This window comes from Heterodontus francisci, chromosome 18 (genome assembly GCF_036365525.1).
Source record: "Heterodontus francisci isolate sHetFra1 chromosome 18, sHetFra1.hap1, whole genome shotgun sequence".
NCBI classification, from domain to species: domain Eukaryota; kingdom Metazoa; phylum Chordata; class Chondrichthyes; order Heterodontiformes; family Heterodontidae; genus Heterodontus; species Heterodontus francisci.
Window position 1 is genome coordinate 11,661,804 of NC_090388.1, and position 21,193 is coordinate 11,682,996.

At 47.3% G+C, this 21,193-nt stretch overlaps 2 protein-coding genes across 10 annotated transcripts in view; one reads left to right on the forward strand and one right to left on the reverse strand.

The window, feature by feature from the left end:
• cep290 (centrosomal protein 290) overlaps positions 1-21,193 on the reverse strand; it is a 249,852-nt gene that overhangs the window by 129,804 nt on the left and 98,855 nt on the right. For 6 of the 8 annotated variants that reach the window (XM_068050270.1, XM_068050271.1, XM_068050267.1 and 3 more), the window contains exons 1-4: positions 15,778-15,886; positions 1,490-1,617; positions 1,325-1,402; positions 96-165 (exon numbers count right to left, since the gene is read on the reverse strand). In XM_068050270.1, coding sequence (XP_067906371.1) covers positions 96-165; positions 1,325-1,402; positions 1,490-1,591 — 250 coding nt within the window. In that variant the 5' untranslated portion in view covers positions 1,592-1,617; positions 15,778-15,886. Of the gene's footprint in view, positions 1-95; positions 166-1,324; positions 1,403-1,489; positions 1,618-15,777; positions 15,887-21,193 lie in introns of those variants that run through there. The other 2 variants (XM_068050269.1, XM_068050268.1) reach the window with 1 other exon arrangement.
• tmtc3 (transmembrane O-mannosyltransferase targeting cadherins 3) overlaps positions 17,801-21,193 on the forward strand; it is a 73,947-nt gene continuing 70,554 nt past the window's right edge. For both annotated transcript variants that reach the window (XM_068050265.1, XM_068050266.1), the window contains exon 1: positions 17,801-17,926. The gene's annotated coding sequence lies outside the window, so the exon portion shown is untranslated. The remainder of the gene's footprint in view (positions 17,927-21,193) is intronic.

The window sequence follows — 21,193 nt, forward strand, 5'->3', positions numbered from 1 at the left end:
ACAAATAATTGCATACATTCCATTATGCACAGTGATCTGAACGGTATTACTGAACAGACAGACCAGGACAAACTGACTGCAAAACAGCTACTTACCTGTTTTAGCTTGTTCTTCCCCAGCTTTTTCAACTTCTTCCAAAGCTAACTCAACCTCTTGTGCTTTCATCTATATATTATTTTTAAAAACACAAACATCTTGATCGAGTGTAAATCTAAAACATTGTGAACTTTAACAAGCACAGTGTAAATACAACATGAAGTAATCATGTACCTTTCCATCCAGTATAAAGCATTTTCAATTTTTCTTTTGCTGCTGTATAATTATAATTGTGCTCCTGAGAAAAGCCACTCCCAAGAAAAAGTTCTAGAACAATTTTTTATACCTGTTTTATTTATGCATGTTCACATTAAATTGGATAAAGGATTATTCAAAAGTACTGAACAAAATAAGAATCAGATTCAAAACTACTTGAATGTAAGCTATTCAAAATGATTCAGAAATGTCTGCTTTAATGCCATTTTCTCCTCTTTGCCCTGTAGATATTGATTCTTTATCAGCATATTCTGGCTCCACATGTGGCCAGTGACCCTCTGGAATCATGCCCAACGGTCATTCTCATGTGTGAATCTTAACATCAACAACAGCTTGTATTTATACTGTGTAATAAAACATCCCCAAGTGTTTCGCTGGGCATTATAAAACAAAATATGACACCGAGTCACATAAGGAGATATTAGGGCAGGTGGCCGAGAGAGAGAGAGTAAGTGTGTGTGTGTGTATACACACGCATGTGTGTCTGTTTCCTCTTCCTTCCCTTTCTCCTGCTTCTTTTTAAAACCTGTTCTACTCCAATTTCCACCAGTTCTGGTAAAAGCTCCACATTTGAAACATTAACTTGTCTATTCTCTCCATAGATGCTGATTAATCTGAATAATTCCAGAATTTTCTGATGTTGTTACAGATTTCGAATTCCTGCAGTTTTTTTTTGCTCATCAGTTCTAAAGGTCTTCATAAGTTAGAGCCATAAGACCCAGATTCATCCCTGTCGCTCTTCTTGTCAATGCAACAACATTATTTCGAAAATAGTGTGTAAACCTATGCACTATCATTCTAAATTCTTACTGACTAGTTATACAAGGCAAAAATAAGCTACTTCACATATGATCAAACAATCTTCCAGTACTTAATTACTTAGTCCCATTAGTAACAGCTTCAGCATGTTTCCAGTGTCTTGTTTATCATACACAAACACTTTTCCTTTACTTCTGCTGATAAACATTCATTCTAGCAATGGAGAAACAAACAAGCATCTTTAAACACAAACCTTCATTAAGGATTGAGTGATGCGGAATAGCTGAACCAGCTTCTCTGGGTCCTCTGCTGTCAATTCATTTCCTTCAATCTATGCAAAGAAATTCACCGTTATTGCTAAAATTACTAAATGCAAAAATATCAGCACTAAACCCCAAACTGAAATGAATAGAAATACCTTGGATGTCAAATCCAACAACTTATCTGCCAGTTTCTCTCGACTTGGCAAAGAGTCCGGATCAACTTTCATTAGTTTATCCCAATCCAGGTTGGGCGCCATCTTAGTGAATGGTTGTTGGGTTCACCCTGTAGGGTAAAATGTTCAAAATGTCAGCAATGTCGAACCATCCAGTAAATTATAAGTAAACTTTGCATCTAAAAGACCTCAGTTTTTCATTGAAAAAGGTGCAAATAATATTTTGGGGGAAAAAGAGCTTCTGTAATCGCTGCAGGTTGATAGGTAAATTGGCCATTATAAATTGCCCCTAGTATAGGTAGGTGGTAGGGAAATATAGGGACAGGTGGGGATGTGGTAGGAATATGGAATTAGTGTAGGATTAGTATAAATGGGTGGTTGATGTTCGGCACAGACTCGGTGGGCCGAAGGGGCTGTTTCAGTGCTGTATCTCTAACTAACTAACTAATCTTCTCAGTCATCTGATTATTTTAATATTCTACGCTCATCAGAAGGGCAAAGACGGTAACAGATTTATAAACAAATCCTGAGATTTTTGAGCTATAAAAAAAATTCTATCCAATGAAAAAGTATTTTTATATTTCACTCCTAGAAAATTTTATTCAGGTCATACATACACCGCAGCTTTTAAAAAAATTTCATTCTCAGGATGTACACGTTGCTGGAAAGGCCGGCATTTATTGCACACACTAAACTGCCCTTCAGAAGGTGGTAATGGGCCTTCTTCTTGAACTGGTGCAGTCATGTGATGAAGGTCCTCTCACAGCACTGTTAGGTAGTGAGTTTCATGTCTTTGACCCAGCAACAATGAAGGAATGGTGTTATATATCCAAGTCAGGATGGTGTGTGACTTGGATGCACCAGCTGCTATAGAAGTTGCAAGTTTGGAAGGTGGTGTCAAAGAAGTTTTGGCAAGTTTGTACAGTGTATCTTGTAGATGGTATACACTGCTGCCACTGTATGCTGGTGGTGGAGACAGTGAATGCTTAAGGATGGGGAGCCTATCAAGCAGGCTGCTTTGTCCTGGACGGTGTTGAGCTTCTTGAGTGTTGTTGGACCTGCACTCATCCAGGCAAGTGTATCACACTGACTTGTTCCTTGTAGAGGGTGGAAAGGCTCTGGGGAGTCAGGAGGGGAGTTACTTGCCATAGAATACCCAGACTCTGACCTTCTCTTGTAGCCATAGTATTTATGTGGCTTATCCAGTTAAATTTCAATTGTGTCCCGACCGGATATTGATTCAATTATGGTAGTTATCACTGAATGTCATGGGGAGGTGGTGAGACACTCTCTTGTTGGAGATCACCATTGCCTGGCACTTGTGTGGCATGAATGTTACTGATCAGCCCAAGTTTGAATGCTGTCCATGTCTTACTGCATGCGGACACAGACTGCTTCATTATCTGCATTTGCAACAATCATCAGCCAGAATTGCCAAGTGGATGATCCATCTCGGCCTCCTCCTGACGTCCTCAGCATCATAGATGCCAGTCTTCATCCAATTCGATTCACTCTGCGTGATATCAAGAAATGACTGAAGACACTAGATACTGCAAAGCCTACGGGCCCTGACAACATTCCAGCAATAGTACTGAAGACTTGTGCTCCAGAACTTGCTGCACCCCTAGCCAAGCTGTTCCAGTACAGCTATAACACTGGCATCTACCCGGCAATGTGGAAAATTGCCCAAGTATGTCCTGTACACAAAAATCAGGACGAATCCAACCAGGCCAATTACCGCCCCATCAGTCTACTCTTGATCATCAGTAAAATGATGGAAGGTATCATTGACAGTGCTATGAAGCAGCACTTGCTTAGCAGTAACCTCTCAGAGATGCTCAGTTGGGTTCCGCCAAGGCCACTCAGCTTCTGACCTCATTACAATCTTGGTTCAAACATGGACAGAAGAGCTGAACTCAAGAGGTGAGATGAGAGTGACTGCCCTCGACATCAAGGCAGCATTTGATCGAGTATTGCATCAAGGAGCCCTAGCAAAACTGGAGTCAATGGGAATCAGGGGGAAAACTCTCCGCTGGTTGGAGTCATACCTAGCGCAAAGGAAGATGTTTGTGGTTGTTGGAGATCAATCATCTCAGCTCCAGGACATCACCGCAGGAGTTCCTCAGGGTAGTGTCCTAGGCCCAACCAGCTTCAGCTGCTTCATCATTGAACATCCCCATTTATGCCTTTATAATGGAGGAAAGGCCATTGATGAAGCAGCTGAAGATGATGGGGCCTAGGACACTACTCTGAGGAACTCCTGCAGCAATGTCCTGGGGCTGAGATGATTGGCCTCCAACAACCACAACCATCTTCCTTTGTTCTAGGTATGACTCCAGCCAGCCCCCAATTCCCATTGATTTCAATTTTATGAGCTGATGCTACAGTCGATCAAAACAATCAACCCCAGTAGTGAAACCTGCCGCTTTAAAGAAGTTTCTGCAGTTGCTGGATATAGTAACTAGTAGGCCGAAGTTTCAGTCATTAAGCCATATTAAATCCCATGGCATTATTTTGAAGAAGAGCAGAGTAGTTATTTCCAGTATCCTGGCCAATTTTCATCCCTCATCAACATCACAAGAAGATTATCTGGTCATTATCACATTGCTGTTTGTGGGAGTTTGCGATCTGCAAACTGGATGCTGCGTTTCCTACATTGCAACAGTGATTACACTTGGAAAGTACTTAATTGACTGTAAAGCGCATTGAGACGTCCTGAGGTTGTGAAAGGCATTATCAAAATGCAAGCATTTCTTTCTATTGCCTCAACAGCCTGTCGTAATAGATCTAAAAGTGCTGTGGTTACAGATAAACCATCAGACGTTTCTGTGGAGAATAATTTTGCAGAAGAGCATTCTGCTCAGGCCCAGGCTGACTGAAGAGCCCCAGTTCAACCCTGATGGCCTTTTGGTGTAATACCGTACTGAATTGCTGCTTTATATGTTTTGTTTTCTGTACTACTGCTTTGTTTTTTCACCTTTGGTACACACTCAACAGATTGGAATATTTAAAAGTAATTTGCAATCTGTAATGCAGATTTGGCTGGATTTAATACCCCCCCCCCCCCCCCCCGCCAATGAAACAGGCTAGAAGATGGGGTTGTGGGGGGGATCATAGAATTGGGAGGGAAAGCAGGAGGGGTGGCAGAGGGCCTGTCGCCTTACCGTTGCACCATGATGAAGTTGGGGGTAAGAAAGACCGAAGATGGCCTTCCCGCTCAGAGGCCATTTCAGGCTCCTAAGTGGCCAATTATTAGCCGCTTCCTGCTGCCACTGGAATTAAACCAGCGGCCGGGGTGGGGGGGTGGTTGCCTCCCCCATGTGGGGATGTTGCCTCATTTCGCTGGGCGACCGCCCTGCAGGCTTGGGGGCGGGGCGAGGCGGGGTGGGGGGCACCTCTGTGGGAAATCTGTGGGCCACAGAGGGCAACCACCGGCAAACATCCCATCTCATTTAACTTCTGCACATCGCCCATCCTCGCCCCTTCAATCGCCGTGGCCTGCCGGCCTGGCCCCAGCCATTGAACCTCACTTGCCTTCTCTCTGGGTCTCCGGCACTGGGCCTGCTCCCAGGCCTCCTGTTGTACCGGCAGTGGCCGCCGTTTCCAGTAGCACTTCTGATACTACTGAGCTGCTGGCCCTCTGATTGGCCAGTGCTCTTGAAGGCAGGCTCCCTGTCCTTAAAGGGACAAGGATCCGCACCCCCCCCACCCCACTCCCCCCCCCCCACCAGGCACAAGTGCCTGACCGCCGTTGAATCACGCTGGGGAGGCTCCGAATAGCTAAGGCAGGGTTTCCCTCACCTTTTCGACCTGGCGCCGGGAGCCCCACTGGCACAACTAAATCAAGCCCTTTATAGGCAAACATCAGTAAAACATTTACTCATATACAACACTGGGTTTTGTGTTCAAACAAAGGAACAAGAGTTGACAATTAAGCGCCTCGAGCCTGTCTGCTAGTCAACTAAATCAGGGCTGATCTGTGTTCTAACCCCATATACCTGCCTTTGCCCCATATCCAGGTATGGTCTAATCAGGGTTTTGAATAGCTGAAGCATGACTTCCACCCTCTTGTATTCTAGTCCTCTATATAAAAAGGCCAGTATTCAATTAGTTTTTTGATTATCTTCTATACCAGTTCATGGCATTTTAATGACCTATGTACATGGAACCCCTAGTCTCTTTGGACCCTCACTGTTTCTAGCTATTCAGCATTTATACATTTATAAAGCATTCTGATCTATCCTTTCTAGGCCCAAAGTGGATGATCTCACATTTGCCTACACTGAAATCCATTTGCCACTGTTTCGCTCATTTGCTTAATGTGTTATTAACTTTTCATAATTTCCATCTACATTGCTAACAACGCCACCTGTCTTTGCGCCATCAGTAAACTTGGATATGTGGCTTTCTATCCCATCATCTAAGTCGGTAATAAAGTAGAGATACCAACACAGATCCGTGTGGGACACCACTAATCACATCCTGCTAATTAGAGTATTATCCCTCCTCTTTGTTTCCTGTCACTCAGCCAATTTCCTAACCAGGTTAATAATTTGTTCCATGAACTTCAACTTTAGCTAACAGTCTCTTATGAGAAATGTTATCAAATGCCTTCTGGAAGTCCATATAAATAACATCCATAGACATTCCCCTAGCTACTACTTTAGTCACCTCTTCAAACAATTCAATCAGGTTCATCAGGTTTGATCTATCCTTTACAAATCCATGCTGGCTCTCTCTCTGATTAGATGAAAATTTTCAAAATGTTCAGTCACTCTATCCTTAACTATAGATTCTAATAATTTCCCCGACAACAGATGTTAGGCCAACTGGACTATAATTCCCTGGTTTCCCTCTCTCACCTTTCTTAAATTACGGCGTGACATGCACAATTTTCCAATCTAAAGGAACGGTTCTTGAATTGAATGTTAGATCATAGTTAGGGCACTCACTACTTTCTTTAAACCCCTGGGATGGAAACCATCTGGTGCTGGGAATTTGTCCCTCTTTAGTGCCATTACTTTCTTCATTACTGTTATTTTGTTTATGTTAATTTTGCTGAGTCCCTGTCCCTGATTCAATATTGGTTTCCTTGGGATGTCTGGTACACTATTCTCTTTATGCAAATATAGTATTGTGACAGCCTACTTCATTTAAAGGGACGCTATCTTAATGTTAAAGTGGTTGAAAAACATTTTTTTGCTTTGGGAGAAGAGATGGGCATCATCTTAATTTACAGTGAAATAATAAAGCTCTCAAACCCCTTTTCTGATTAAAGTAGGGCCCAAAACGGCAGCCACACTCTGAACTACCATTAATTATACTTGGGTGTGGAGTCCAGTTACAATATACACTTTCTGAGCATTGATTTTCATGACAGAATTGTTATATGTGCTCACCAAATAATAATACCTGGCAGCGACATAATTTCCCCAAGATCGGAGTGGGAAATGGAGAGGCCATTCGCTTACACTCATAAGAAGAAAGACAGAGCTGTACAATTAACTCTAGCACTTTCCCAAATTTTGGGATTATCATTTTGCTGACTTCATGGTCATTATTTATTGTACACAAAGCCTCAAGGATGGACTAGAATTTGATCATGCAATGAATTGAAGTTCCCAGAAAGTCAGAATTTGATTGGACTGAAAACTAACCTGAACAAGGCATCCTTAAGAAAACATCAGTGAAAGTAACCTTCTAATATGGTTTCAATATTTTATCTAACGATAAAAGCTGGCACGTTATTTTCCGATGGAATGACTTGTAGCTGATAAAGCTTTAGGGACCCAAGTCACAGTAGCTTAACTATGGCTGGTTAATGGCCATTTATCACAAGATATGAAAAGGTGTTCACAGGGCAGAAAACTCAGTAGAAATTCATGAAGCACAATAAGCAACTATTGTCTGTTTATTCTTTAACAAATTCATATAACAACAACTTGCATTTACATAGCAGCTTTAATGTAGTAAAAAATCCCTAGGTGCTTCGCAGGAGCATTATCAGACAAAATTTGATGCCAAGCCACATAAGGAGTTATTAGGACAGGTGATGACAAGTTTAGTCAAAGAGGAAAGATTAAAGGAGCATCTGAAAAGAGAGAGAGATGGAGAAGTTTAGGGAGGGAATTCCAGAGCTTAGGTTCCAGGCAGCTGAAGGCACAGCCACCATTGGTGGAGCAATTAAAATCAGGGATGCACAAAGATCTCAGGGGATAATAAAAGCAAAATACTGCAGATGTTGGAAATCTGAAATAAAAACAAGAAATGCTGGAAATACTCAGCAGGTCTGGCAGCATCTAAGGAGAGAGTAGCAGAGATAACGCTTCAGGTCAATGACCTTTCATCTCAGGGGATTGTTGGGCAAGAAGGTTACAGAGATGGGAGGAGAAAGGCCATGGAGGGATTTGAATACAAGGAATTTCAAAATGGAGGCCTGCTGCACGGTGAGTCGATATAGGTCAGTGAGCAAAGGGGCGATGTGTGAATGGGACTTGGGGCGAGTTAGTACACAGGCAGCAGAGTATTGGGTCAGCACAAATTCATAGAGGCTGCAAGGTGGGAGGCTGGCCAGGAGAGCATACGGCCATTTAAAATTATTCTATATAACAGGGATTACCTTTGGAGGCTAGAAGGAAGAAGCAGGGACTTTGAATTGGTCGCAGTTTCAGTTTACATTAAAACTACAAAGATTTAGTGCCAATACTAAATGAACTGAAAAAAAACATTGGCCACACTGATTCTGAGTCACTGCCAGACTCGTTACGGTATATTCAAAGTTTTAATGCAGCAAAGTATGGGGGAAATTATCAATGGAGAGATTGGCACGCTGGACTACGAAATTCATGGCGCATGTTGCAGAAAATCTGGGCCGATGGCACAGAATGTGGCTTCACTCCACAAGACTGGATCTACCCAGAGTGGTATAATCAATCGTAAAGCCTTTTTAAAAATTATTTTTTGTCTATTTTACTACATTTATCATAGCAGCACAGGGAAAAATAACCCAGTTTTGCTGTGGAAGGATGCAAGGGTCCTTGAGAGTTTACAGAGCAGACTTACCAGAATTGTTCCAGGGATGGAAAATTTTAGTTACAAGGGTAGTTTGGAAAGGCTGGGTTTGCTCTCCTTAGAACTAAGGAGACTGAGGGGAGCTTTAATAGAAATGTACGAGATTCTGATGGGCTTAGACAACATAGTCAAGGAAAAACTGTTCCCATCAACAAATGGTACAAGGACTAGGAGACACAGATTGAAGGTTTTGGGCAAAAGATTCAGGGGGAATATGAGGAAGCCTTTTTTTTATGCAACGGGTGGTAATGACCTGGAATTCACTGCCCACGGGGATGGTGGAAGTGGAGACGATCAACAACTTCAAGAGGAAGTTGGATGGCCACCTGAGAGAAACAGACTTGCAAGACTACAGGGACTGAGCCGGGGAGTGGAACTGACTGCATAGCACCACAGAGGGCTGGCATGGACTCGAAGGGCTGAATGGCTTCCTTCCATGCCATAAATGTTTCCATGACTTGGCTTGTGCATTACATCTTGATGCTGCACCTATAAGCAGTAAAACGCAGAGAACAATTCACAGTATGAATCTATGCCCAAAATATTAACCCAGATTTTTTTTTTCTGTTGTAGGCAGATCTAACATATATATTCAACGCTTTCTGTATTATTTCGGGTTATCATTTTCTACTTTTAATTGATTTATGTTTTTTCAAGGAAGATTTCCCTTTTCTCTGTGACACATATACAAGAGTCCCCAAGATGAAAAGTGACCATATTTAGACAAAGGCAAAGTAACATCCACTCGCAGATGTCACCGAGGGCGGTGTAACATCCACTCGCAAATGTCACCGAAGACGGAGTAACATCCACTCGCAAATGTCACCGAAGACGGAGTAACATCCACTCGCAGATGTCACCGAAGACGGTGTAACATCCACTCGCAGATGTCACCGGAGACGGTGTAACATCCACTCGCAGATGTCACCGGAGACGGTGTAACATCCACTCGCAGATGTCACCGAGGGCGGTGTAACATCCACTCGCAGATGTCACCGAAGACGGAGTAACATCCACTCGCAGATGTCACCGAGGGCGGTGTAACATCCACTCGCAAATGTCACCGAAGACGGAGTAACATCCACTCGCCGATGTCACCGAAGACGGAGTAACATCCACTCGCAGATGTCACCGGAGACGTTGTAACATCCACTCGCCGATGTCACCGGAGACGGTGTAACATCCACTCGCCGATGTCACCGGAGACGGTGTAACATCCACTCGCCGATGTCACCGGAGACGGTGTAACATCCACTCGCCGATGTCACCGGAGACGGTGTAACATCCACTCGCCGATGTCACCGGAGGCGGTGTAACATCCACTCGCCGATGTCACCGGAGACGGTGTAACATCCACTCGCCGATGTCACCGGAGACGGTGTAACATCCACTCGCCGATGTCACCGGAGGCGGTGTAACATCCACTCGCCGATGTCACCGGAGACGGTGTAACATCCACTCGCCGATGTCACCGGAGACGGTGTAACATCCACTCGCCGATGTCACCGGAGACGGTGTAACATCCACTCGCCGATGTCACCGGAGACGGTGTAACATCCACTCGCCGATGTCACCGGAGACGGTGTAACATCCACTCGCCGATGTCACCGGAGACGGTGTAACATCCACTCGCCGATGTCACCGGAGACGGTGTAACATCCACTCGCCGATGTCACCGGAGGCGGTGTAACATCCACTCGCCGATGTCACCGGAGACGGTGTAACATCCACTCGCATATGTCACCGGAGACGGTGTAACATCCACTCGCCGATGTCACCGGAGACGGTGTAACATCCACTCGCCGATGTCACCGAAGACGTTGTAACATCCACTCGCCAATGTCACCGGAGACGGTGTAACATCCACTCGCCGATGTCACCGGAGACGGTGTAACATCCACTCGCCGATGTCACCGGAGACGGTGTAACATCCACTCGCCGATGTCACCGGAGACGGTGTAACATCCACTCGCCGATGTCACCGGAGACGGTGTAACATCCACTCGCCGATGTCACCGGAGACGGTGTAACATCCACTCGCCGATGTCACCGGAGACGGTGTAACATCCACTCGCCGATGTCACCGGAGACGGTGTAACATCCACTCGCCGATGTCACCGGAGACGGTGTAACATCCACTCGCCGATGTCACCGGAGACGGTGTAACATCCACTCGCCGATGTCACCGGAGACGGTGTAACATCCACTCGCCGATGTCACCGGAGACGGTGTAACATCCACTCGCCGATGTCACCGGAGACGGTGTAACATCCACTCGCCGATGTCACCGGAGGCGGTGTAACATCCACTCGCCGATGTCACCGGAGACGGTGTAACATCCACTCGCCGATGTCACCGGAGACGGTGTAACATCCACTCGCATATGTCACCGGAGACGGTGTAACATCCACTCGCATATGTCACCGGAGACGGTGTAACATCCACTCGCATATGTCACAGAAGACGGTGTAACATCCACTCGCCGATGTCACCGAAGACGTTGTAACATCCACTCGCATATGTCACCGGAGACGGTGTAACATCCACTCGCAGATGTCACCGGAGACGGTGTAACATCCACTCGCAGATGTCACCGAAGACGTTGTAACATCCACTCGCAGATGTCACCGGAGACGATGTAACATCCACTCGCAGATGTCACCGAAGACGTTGTAACATCCACTCGCCGATGTCACCGGAGAAGGTGTAACATCCACTCGCTGATGTCACCGAAGACGTTGTAACATCCACTCGCCGATGTCACCGGAGACGGTGTAACATCCACTCGCCGATGTCACCGGAGACGGTGTAACATCCACTCGCCGATGTCACCGGAGACGGTGTAACATCCACTCGCCGATGTCACCGGAGACGGTGTAACATCCACTCGCCGATGTCACCGGAGACGGTGTAACATCCACTCGCCGATGTCACCGGAGACGGTGTAACATCCACTCGCCGATGTCACCGGAGACGGTGTAACATCCACTCGCCGATGTCACCGGAGACGGTGTAACATCCACTCGCCGATGTCACCGGAGACGGTGTAACATCCACTCGCCGATGTCACCGGAGACGGTGTAACATCCACTCGCCGATGTCACCGGAGACGGTGTAACATCCACTCGCCGATGTCACCGGAGACGGTGTAACATCCACTCGCCGATGTCACCGGAGACGGTGTAACATCCACTCGCCGATGTCACCGGAGGCGGTGTAACATCCACTCGCCGATGTCACCGGAGACGGTGTAACATCCACTCGCATATGTCACCGGAGACGGTGTAACATCCACTCGCCGATGTCACCGGAGACGGTGTAACATCCACTCGCCGATGTCACCGGAGACGTTGTAACATCCACTCGCCGATGTCACCGGAGACGGTGTAACATCCACTCGCCGATGTCACCGGAGAAGGTGTAACATCCACTCGCCGATGTCACCGGAGACGGTGTAACATCCACTCGCCGATGTCACCGGAGAAGGTGTAACATCCACTCGCCGATGTCACCGGAGACGGTGTAACATCCACTCGCCGATGTCACCGGAGAAGGTGTAACATCCACTCGCCGATGTCACCGGAGACGGTGTAACATCCACTCGCCGATGTCACCGGAGACGGTGTAACATCCACTCGCCGATGTCACCGGAGAAGGTGTAACATCCACTCGCTGATGTCACCGGAGACGGTGTAACATCCACTCGCCGATGTCACCGGAGAAGGTGTAACATCCACTCGCTGATGTCACCGGAGACGGTGTAACATCCACTCGCTGATGTCACCGGAGACGGTGTAACATCCACTCGCAGATGTCACCGAAGACGGTGTAACATCCACTCGCCGATGTCACTGGAGACGGTGTAACATCCACTCGCCGATGTCACCGGAGACGGTGTAACATCCACTCGCATATGTCACCGGAGACGGTGTAACATCCACTCGCATATGTCACCGGAGACGGTGTAACATCCACTCGCATATGTCACAGAAGACGGTGTAACATCCACTCGCCGATGTCACCGAAGACGTTGTAACATCCACTCGCATATGTCACCGGAGACGGTGTAACATCCACTCGCAGATGTCACCGGAGACGGTGTAACATCCACTCGCAGATGTCACCGAAGACGTTGTAACATCCACTCGCAGATGTCACCGGAGACGATGTAACATCCACTCGCAGATGTCACCGAAGACATTGTAACATCCATTCGCCGATGTCACCGGAGAAGGTGTAACATCCACTCGCTGATGCCACCGAAGACGTTGTAACATCCACTCGCCGATGTCACCGGAGACGGTGTAACATCCACTCGCCGATGTCACCGGAGACGGTGTAACATCCACTCGCCGATGTCACCGGAGACGGTGTAACATCCACTCGCTGATGTCACCGGAGACGGTGTAACATCCACTCGCCGATGTCACCGGAGACGGTGTAACATCCACTCGCCGATGTCACCGGAGACGGTGTAACATCCACTCGCTGATGTCACCGGAGACGGTGTAACATCCACTCGCTGATGTCACCGGAGACGGTGTAACATCCACTCGCCGATGTCACCGGAGAAGGTGTAACATCCACTCGCTGATGTCACCGGAGACGGTGTAACATCCACTCGCCGATGTCACCTGAGAAGGTGTAACATCCACTCGCTGATGTCACCGGAGACGGTGTAACATCCACTCGCCGATGTCACCGGAGAAGGTGTAACATCCACTCGCCGATGTCACCGGAGACGGTGTAACATCCACTCGCAGATGTCACCGGAGACGGTGTAACATCCACTCGCAGATGTCACCGAAGACGTTGTAACATCCACTCGCATATGTCACAGAAGACGGTGTAACATCCACTCGCAGATGTCACCGGAGACGGTGTAACATCCACTCGCAGATGTCACCGGAGACGGTGTAACATCCACTCGCATATGTCACAGAAGACGGTGTAACATCCACTCGCAGATGTCACCGGAGACGGTGTAACATCCACTCGCCGATGTCACCGAAGACGTTGTAACATCCACTCGCAGATGTCACCGGAGACGGTGTAACATCCACTCGCAGATGTCACCGGAGACGGTGTAACATCCACTCGCCGATGTCACCGAAGACGTTGTAACATCCACTCGCATATGTCACCGGAGACGGTGTAACATCCACTCGCAGATGTCACCGGAGAAGGTGTAACATCCACTCGCTGATGTCACCGGAGACGGTGTAACATCCACTCGCTGATGTCACCGAAGACGGTGTAACATCCACTCGCCGATGTCACCGGAGACGGTGTAACATCCACTCGCCGATGTCACCGGAGACGGTGTAACATCCACTCGCATATGTCACCGGAGACGGTGTAACATCCACTCGCATATGTCACAGAAGACGGTGTAACATCCACTCGCCGATGTCACCGAAGACGTTGTAACATCCACTCGCATATGTCACCGGAGACGGTGTAACATCCACTCGCATATGTCACAGAAGACGGTGTAACATCCACTCGCCGATGTCACCGAAGACGTTGTAACATCCACTCGCATATGTCACCGGAGACGGTGTAACATCCACTCGCAGATGTCACCGGAGACGATGTAACATCCACTCGCAGATGTCACCGAAGACGTTGTAACATCCACTCGCCGATGTCACCGGAGAAGGTGTAACATCCACTCGCTGATGTCACCGAAGACGTTGTAACATCCACTCGCCGATGTCACCGGAGACGGTGTAACATCCACTCGCCGATGTCACCGGAGACGGTGTAACATCCACTCGCCGATGTCACCGGAGGCGGTGTAACATCCACTCGCCGATGTCACCGGAGACGGTGTAACATCCACTCGCCGATGTCACCGGAGACGGTGTAACATCCACTCGCCGATGTCACCGGAGACGGTGTAACATCCACTCGCCGATGTCACCGGAGACGGTGTAACATCCACTCGCCGATGTCACCGGAGGCGGTGTAACATCCACTCGCCGATGTCACCGGAGACGGTGTAACATCCACTCGCCGATGTCACCGGAGACGGTGTAACATCCACTCGCCGATGTCACCGGAGGCGGTGTAACATCCACTCGCCGATGTCACCGGAGGCGGTGTAACATCCACTCGCCGATGTCACCGGAGGCGGTGTAACATCCACTCGCCGATGTCACCGGAGGCGGTGTAACATCCACTCGCCGATGTCACCGGAGACGGTGTAACATCCACTCGCCGATGTCACCGGAGACGGTGTAACATCCACTCGCCGATGTCACCGGAGACGGTGTAACATCCACTCGCCGATGTCACCGGAGACGGTGTAACATCCACTCGCCGATGTCACCGGAGACGGTGTAACATCCACTCGCCGATGTCACCGGAGACGGTGTAACATCCACTCGCCGATGTCACCGGAGACGGTGTAACATCCACTCGCCGATGTCACCGGAGACGGTGTAACATCCACTCGCCGATGTCACCGGAGGCGGTGTAACATCCACTCGCCGATGTCACCGGAGGCGGTGTAACATCCACTCGCCGATGTCACCGGAGGCGGTGTAACATCCACTCGCCGATGTCACCGGAGACGGTGTAACATCCACTCGCCGATGTCACCGGAGATGGTGTAACATCCACTCGCCGATGTCACCGGAGACGGTGTAACATCCACTCGCCGATGTCACCGGAGACGGTGTAACATCCACTCGCCGATGTCACCGGAGACGGTGTAACATCCACTCGCCGATGTCACCGGAGACGGTGTAACATCCACTCGCCGATGTCACCGGAGACGGTGTAACATCCACTCGCCGATGTCACCGGAGACGGTGTAACATCCACTCGCCGATGTCACCGGAGACGGTGTAACATCCACTCGCTGATGTCACCAGAGACGGTGTAACATCCACTCGCCGATGTCACCGGAGGCGGTGTCACATCCACTTGCCGATGTCACCGGAGGCGGTGTAACATCCACTCGCCGATGTCACCGGAGGCGGTGTCACATCCACTTGCCGATGTCACCGGAGACGGTGTAACATCCACTTGCTTGTGCCGCTGTCCCGCCCTCCCAGGGAGCGGGAAAGAACTGAAATGCCGCCGCAATTAACGGGCCCCGGGGCTGCTCCCTCTCCGGCCCGGGTACTCAGCGGGGTTGTTGCCTCCGCCGCCCGGCTCCGAGTGTTTGTCAGAATGAGAGACTCCATTACCTTGCGTTGCGGTCCGGCCTGGAGGGGAATCGCGGGTCGCTGGTAAACCGCTGCTGCTAGGCGACCGTTCAACAGCTTTCCGACAGCCGGCAATCCGCTTTCCGGCATTGGCCGGCACTCTCGCGAGATTGCAGGCCCCAGGGCCTGCAGTAATGACCTCAGTGAGGGGGAGTAACTGAGGCTGGCTTAGGCAGTGCAGAGAGGTGAGACAAGATGGACAGAGATGCCAGACTGTACAAACATCCATCCTGGCAGTGTCGCGACCAGGCTATAGTTTATAAAATGCTGTGGAGATTTTTTGATTTAGAGATACAGCACTGAAACAGGCCCTTCGGCCCACCGAGTCTGTGCCGACCATCAACCACCCATTTATACTAATCCTACACTAATCCCATATTCCTACCACATCCCCACCTGTCCCTATATTTCCCTACCACCTACCTATACTAGTGGCAATTTATAATGTCCAATTTACCTACCAACCTGCAAGTCTTTTGGCATGTGGGAGGAAACCAGAGCACCCGGCGAAAACCCACACAGACACAGGGAGAACTTGCAAACTCCACACAGGCAGTACCCAGAATTGAACCCGGGTCGCTGGAGCTGTGAGGCTGCGGTGCTAACCACTGCGCCGGCATAAGGAATAGAGCAAAGGGGAGGGAGGAGAAAAGTGCACACAGCCGAAAGGGGTGAACTAAATTCATGTCCTGTGTCTACAGCCCACCAAAGATATCTGCTCTGGATTCCACTCATCGCTGATTTTCATCACTTCACCATTGCTGGTTATGCCTTCAGTTGTCCAGGCCCTGAGCTCCCTCCCTGAACCTCTCCATCGCTCCTTTCACACACTCCCTAAAACTTATCTCTGACCTAGCTTTTCGTTACCTGTCCTAATATCTTTAGCTTGGTGTCAAATTGTCATCTGATAACACGCCTTAGGTAGTTTTACAACATTAAAGATGCTATTTAAAAGTTGTTGAAACATGCTGACTGTTATCGGGCCTTTCAATCCGCACATATCTTCTGTTTGTTATTTATGTACAGCTCTTTCAAGTGTCTCCCAAGAAATTTAGTAATTAAATACACCACCACTCCTGGCTGTCAGATCCTAAACAATATTTCAAAGTGGCGTTCTCTAATTGTAAGATAACAAAATGATCAATTACTTACAAAACACTTACATGTCGTAAATTAATTCAAAAATAAAAACAAAGTGCTGGAAATACACAGCAGGTCTGGCAGTAGTTGTGGGGAGAGAAGTAGAGTTAACGTTTCAGGTCTGACCTTTCATCAAAACTAGTAAATTAATTCACTTGTTATGTCTCTAAACATGATGGAAGCTACAATGAAAGGCACATCTTTAGTCAAGAATCAGTGTTTGGGATAAAAACATAAAATGTTACAAGCTACAGATCAGTCAGTGTATGGGACAAAACATATGTAATATTCTAGCTGCAGATGCTCTTGATGGAGCAGATTAATTGGGAGATTTCCCTGGTCCGGTACTTATTGGTCGCCTGAATGCAGCCAATGGAGGGAAATTGCATCAACTGTCTATTTAAATGAATGGATGGAAAATCAGATTGGTAGCTTTGTGAGTGTGCAATCCAGTGTGTTTTGGACTAGGATACTCTAGTCAAAGAGCCTTGGACCGGAGAGGTTGTTTAACCTTTCCTTGTTCTGTATGCTGGCCACCTCCAGGCGCTTACCCGTTGTCTCTCGAGACAAGGAGGCCAAAGAGATGCTGGCCATGTATTTCAAAGCATTTTTCGTTTTTAGTTCACGTGTGCAGGGGTTTATTTCACATTATGTTTTTATTTCAGTCATAGTGCTTTTATTTCCTTTTTTTCTGTATTTTTAGCGACTTTTCCAGATTTGCAGATTTTGTTTTCAGTGTTGTGGAGCCTTTGTATTGGTTTGTTCAGTCAGTGCAGGAGAGGAGGGGGGCGGGGATGGTCTGTAACCCGGACACTCTGTCCGCGGTCACTGCTGCTGCCCGGCTCCTATAGGGGAGGGGAGGGAACTGGACCGGAAGTGAGGCGTGTGTTCGGCAGCTGCTTGGAGACACCGCTGGGAAGCGCTGGTCGGCCGGAGATGGCGTTTAGTGCACGGAGGGCAGCCCATTAAGTCTCAAGAGAGCGCCGCGGAGGTAAGGGAGAGTGGCAGCTGGCCCGGGAGGCGGGGGCAGAGGCAAGGTGGTCCTGCGTGCTCGGGAGAGGGGCCGGGGAGAAGGGGATGCCTGGGCGGTCATAGGAGGAGTTGGGGAGCAGTAAGGGTCTGGGGAATGGAGGGGGGCAGGGACCGATTGGTTACTGGGGTACATTTGAGGGGGAATGGGAGCAGGGAGAGACCAGGGACTGTGCCATGAGCCCAGAAACTGGAACGTCAAGGAAGCCCTCGGACTTGGCACAACTGGCACTGACCTGGCAACAGCCTTCCAGAATAAAAGCAAAATACTGCGGATGCTGGAAATCTGAAATAAAATCAGTGCTGGAAATACTCAGCAGGTCTGGCAGCGTCTGTGGAGCGAGAAGCCGAGTTAACGTTTCAGATATTTCGACTTTCTGTTTTTATAACAGTCTGCCAGATCTTGTCTTTGAGAAGACTAGGGCTATATCCCCTGGAGTTCAGAAGAATGAGAGGTGATCTAATTGAAACATATAAAATTCTTAAGGGGTTTGATAGGGTAGTTGCTGAGGAAATGTTTCCGCTGACTGCGGAATCTCTAACATGGGGCACAGTCTGAGAATAAGGGGTCGGCCATGTAGGACTGAGGTAAGGAAAAGTTTCTTCACTGAAAGGATTGTGAATCTTTGCAATTCTGTACCCCAGAGAGCTGTGAATGCTCTGTTGTTGAGTATATTTAAGACGGAGGTTGGTAGATTTTTGGGTACTAAGGGAATATGGGATATGGGGATCGTGAGAGAAGGTGGAGGTGAGGTCATAAATCAGCCATGATCTTGTTGAATGATAGAGGAGACTGAAAGGGCTGAATTGTCTACTGCAGCTCCTATTTCTTATGGTCTTATTGGTTCCTTTCATTTTATAAAGTGACCTACCTTGACAAGACTTTGTTGGTTTGGGGGGGGTGGTGCGGTGGGGGTGCAAAATAGAGGCTGTCAAACCAGTTGAGTGCTTTAAAAAGGTCATTATCAGAAACCAGTCTTAAATTTTACATAAATCTTTGTAAGGTATTACCAGTTGTGTGATTTGCATTGCTGAATGTACTGTTACTGGTTTTCTCTAATGACAAGTGCTGCTGGGATGCTCCAATTATCAATGAGATGAGAGTTTAGGAAACAGTGGGCGTAATGTGCATAGACAAGAAAAACAAATGTTTGAGCACCTCTGGAGCTGTTGAGTTTGTTGGAGTACGGCATTTTTTCAGGCTGAGACGAAGGATGTTTATTAGTTGTTTCCAAGTGAAATTTAACTCCACAGCTGTGAAGCTTATGTGTTGTGACTGTGTAGAATGACTGATGGCTCACATATTTCACAGTTGGATTTGCTGAAATTTGATAGGTTAGATTCTACTTGGAAAAATTAGAGTGATATCCATAGTTCTGAGGGTACTTCTGTTTACCATGTCAGCTGTGGCTCAGTGGGTAGCACTCTTGCCTCCGCATACAAAGGTTGTGGGTTCAAGTCTGACTCCAGAAACTTGAACACAAAATCTAGAATAACACTCCAGTACAGTAATGAAGGAAGTGCCATCTTTTAGATGAGATATTAAACAAAGGCCACTCAGGTGGATGTAAAAGCATCTATGGCAGTATTTCAAAGAAGAGCTGAATTGTTACCCCTGCTGTCCTGGCCAATATTAAACACTTAACCAACATAGTTTTGAAAAAAATAAATTACATTATGGGATCTTGCTGTGCACAAGTTGACAGCTGTGTTTCCTACATTACAACAGTGACGACATTCAAAAGTACCCAGAGGAAAACAATAACAACAAATTGTATTTAGAAAGCACCTTTTTAAAGTAGTAAAACATGCCACGGCAATTCACAGGAGCATTATCAAACAAAATTTGACACAGAGCCACATAGGTGATATAAAGGCAGATGAGCAAAGGCTTGATCGAAAGGGTAGGTTTTAAGGGCCATCTTAAAAGAGAAGAGAGGGGTTTTGGGAGTGAATTCCAGAGCTTAGGCACTGGCAGCTGAAGACATGGCTGCCAACACTGGAGTGATGAAAATCAAGGATGCTTAAGAAGCCATAATTAAAGAAGTGCAGATATTTTGGAGGGTTGTAGGGCTGGAGGAGTTTATAGAGGTAGGGAGGGTCGGGACATGGAGGGATTTGAAAACAAGGCGAGAATTTTAAAATTGTGGTGTTGCTTTGTTGGGACTCGGTTGGTCAGTGAGCCCAGTGTGATGGGTGAATGTGACTTGGTGCCAGTAAGAACACGGCAGCAAAGAATGGACTAGAAGGATAGACTGTTGGAATGCAGATGTTCCAGTCATCCATGAACCTCTACGATAGCCAGCCAAAGAAAGCCTCACTACTCAATGTTAATTACAGTTACTATTTAATGATTTAACTTTGCACACAGAATTCAATCAGATTACACAACAATAAAGACAGCATTAAGCTAGGATACGGTAGCATAACTGGATGAGTTATCCAGAGACATGAATTCAAATCCCACTATGGCAGCTGTGAAATTTAAATTCAGTTAATTAATTAAATATACTGGAATAAAAAGCTAGTATCAGTATTGGTGACCATGAAATAACCAGATTGTCATAAAACCCTATTTGGTTCACTAATGTCCTTTACGGAAGGAAATCTGCTGTCCTTTCCTGGTCTGACCTACATGTGACTCCAAGCCTACAGCAATGTGGTTGACTCTTAACTGCCCTATGGAATGGCCTAGTAAGCCACTCAGTTGTAATGAAACAGTACGATCTTCACTATACGGACTGCAGTGATTTATGAAGGGGCTATCCTCCACTTTGAGCTAAGGATCTGTAATAATTGCTGGCCTTGCCAGTAACACTCGCATCACATAAAAAATTTTTTTTTAAAGCAGTACATATGACCTTTAAACCCAAGGATCTCAGCATCAAGGCAGAAGAGTGATCAGCTTTCGAAGTTGTTAAGGCTCTTCTGACTGCAGTGCCATAGTCTTTTTATGTTGTTTCTGCATAAGTAAAAGGCAGGGTGAAGCTCCATTTTGTCTAATCACCCAGTTCATGTGGGGTAGGTACACCCACAGTGCTGTTAGGAAGGGAGTTCCAGGATTTTGACCCAGCGACAATGAAAGAAAGGCGATATAGTTCAAAGTCCGGATGGTGTGTGGCTTGGAGGGATACTTACAGGTGGTGGTGTGCCCATGCATTTGGTGCCCTTGTCCTTCTAGGTGGTAGAGGTTGCGGGTTTGGAAGGTGCTGTCTAAGGAGCTTTGGTG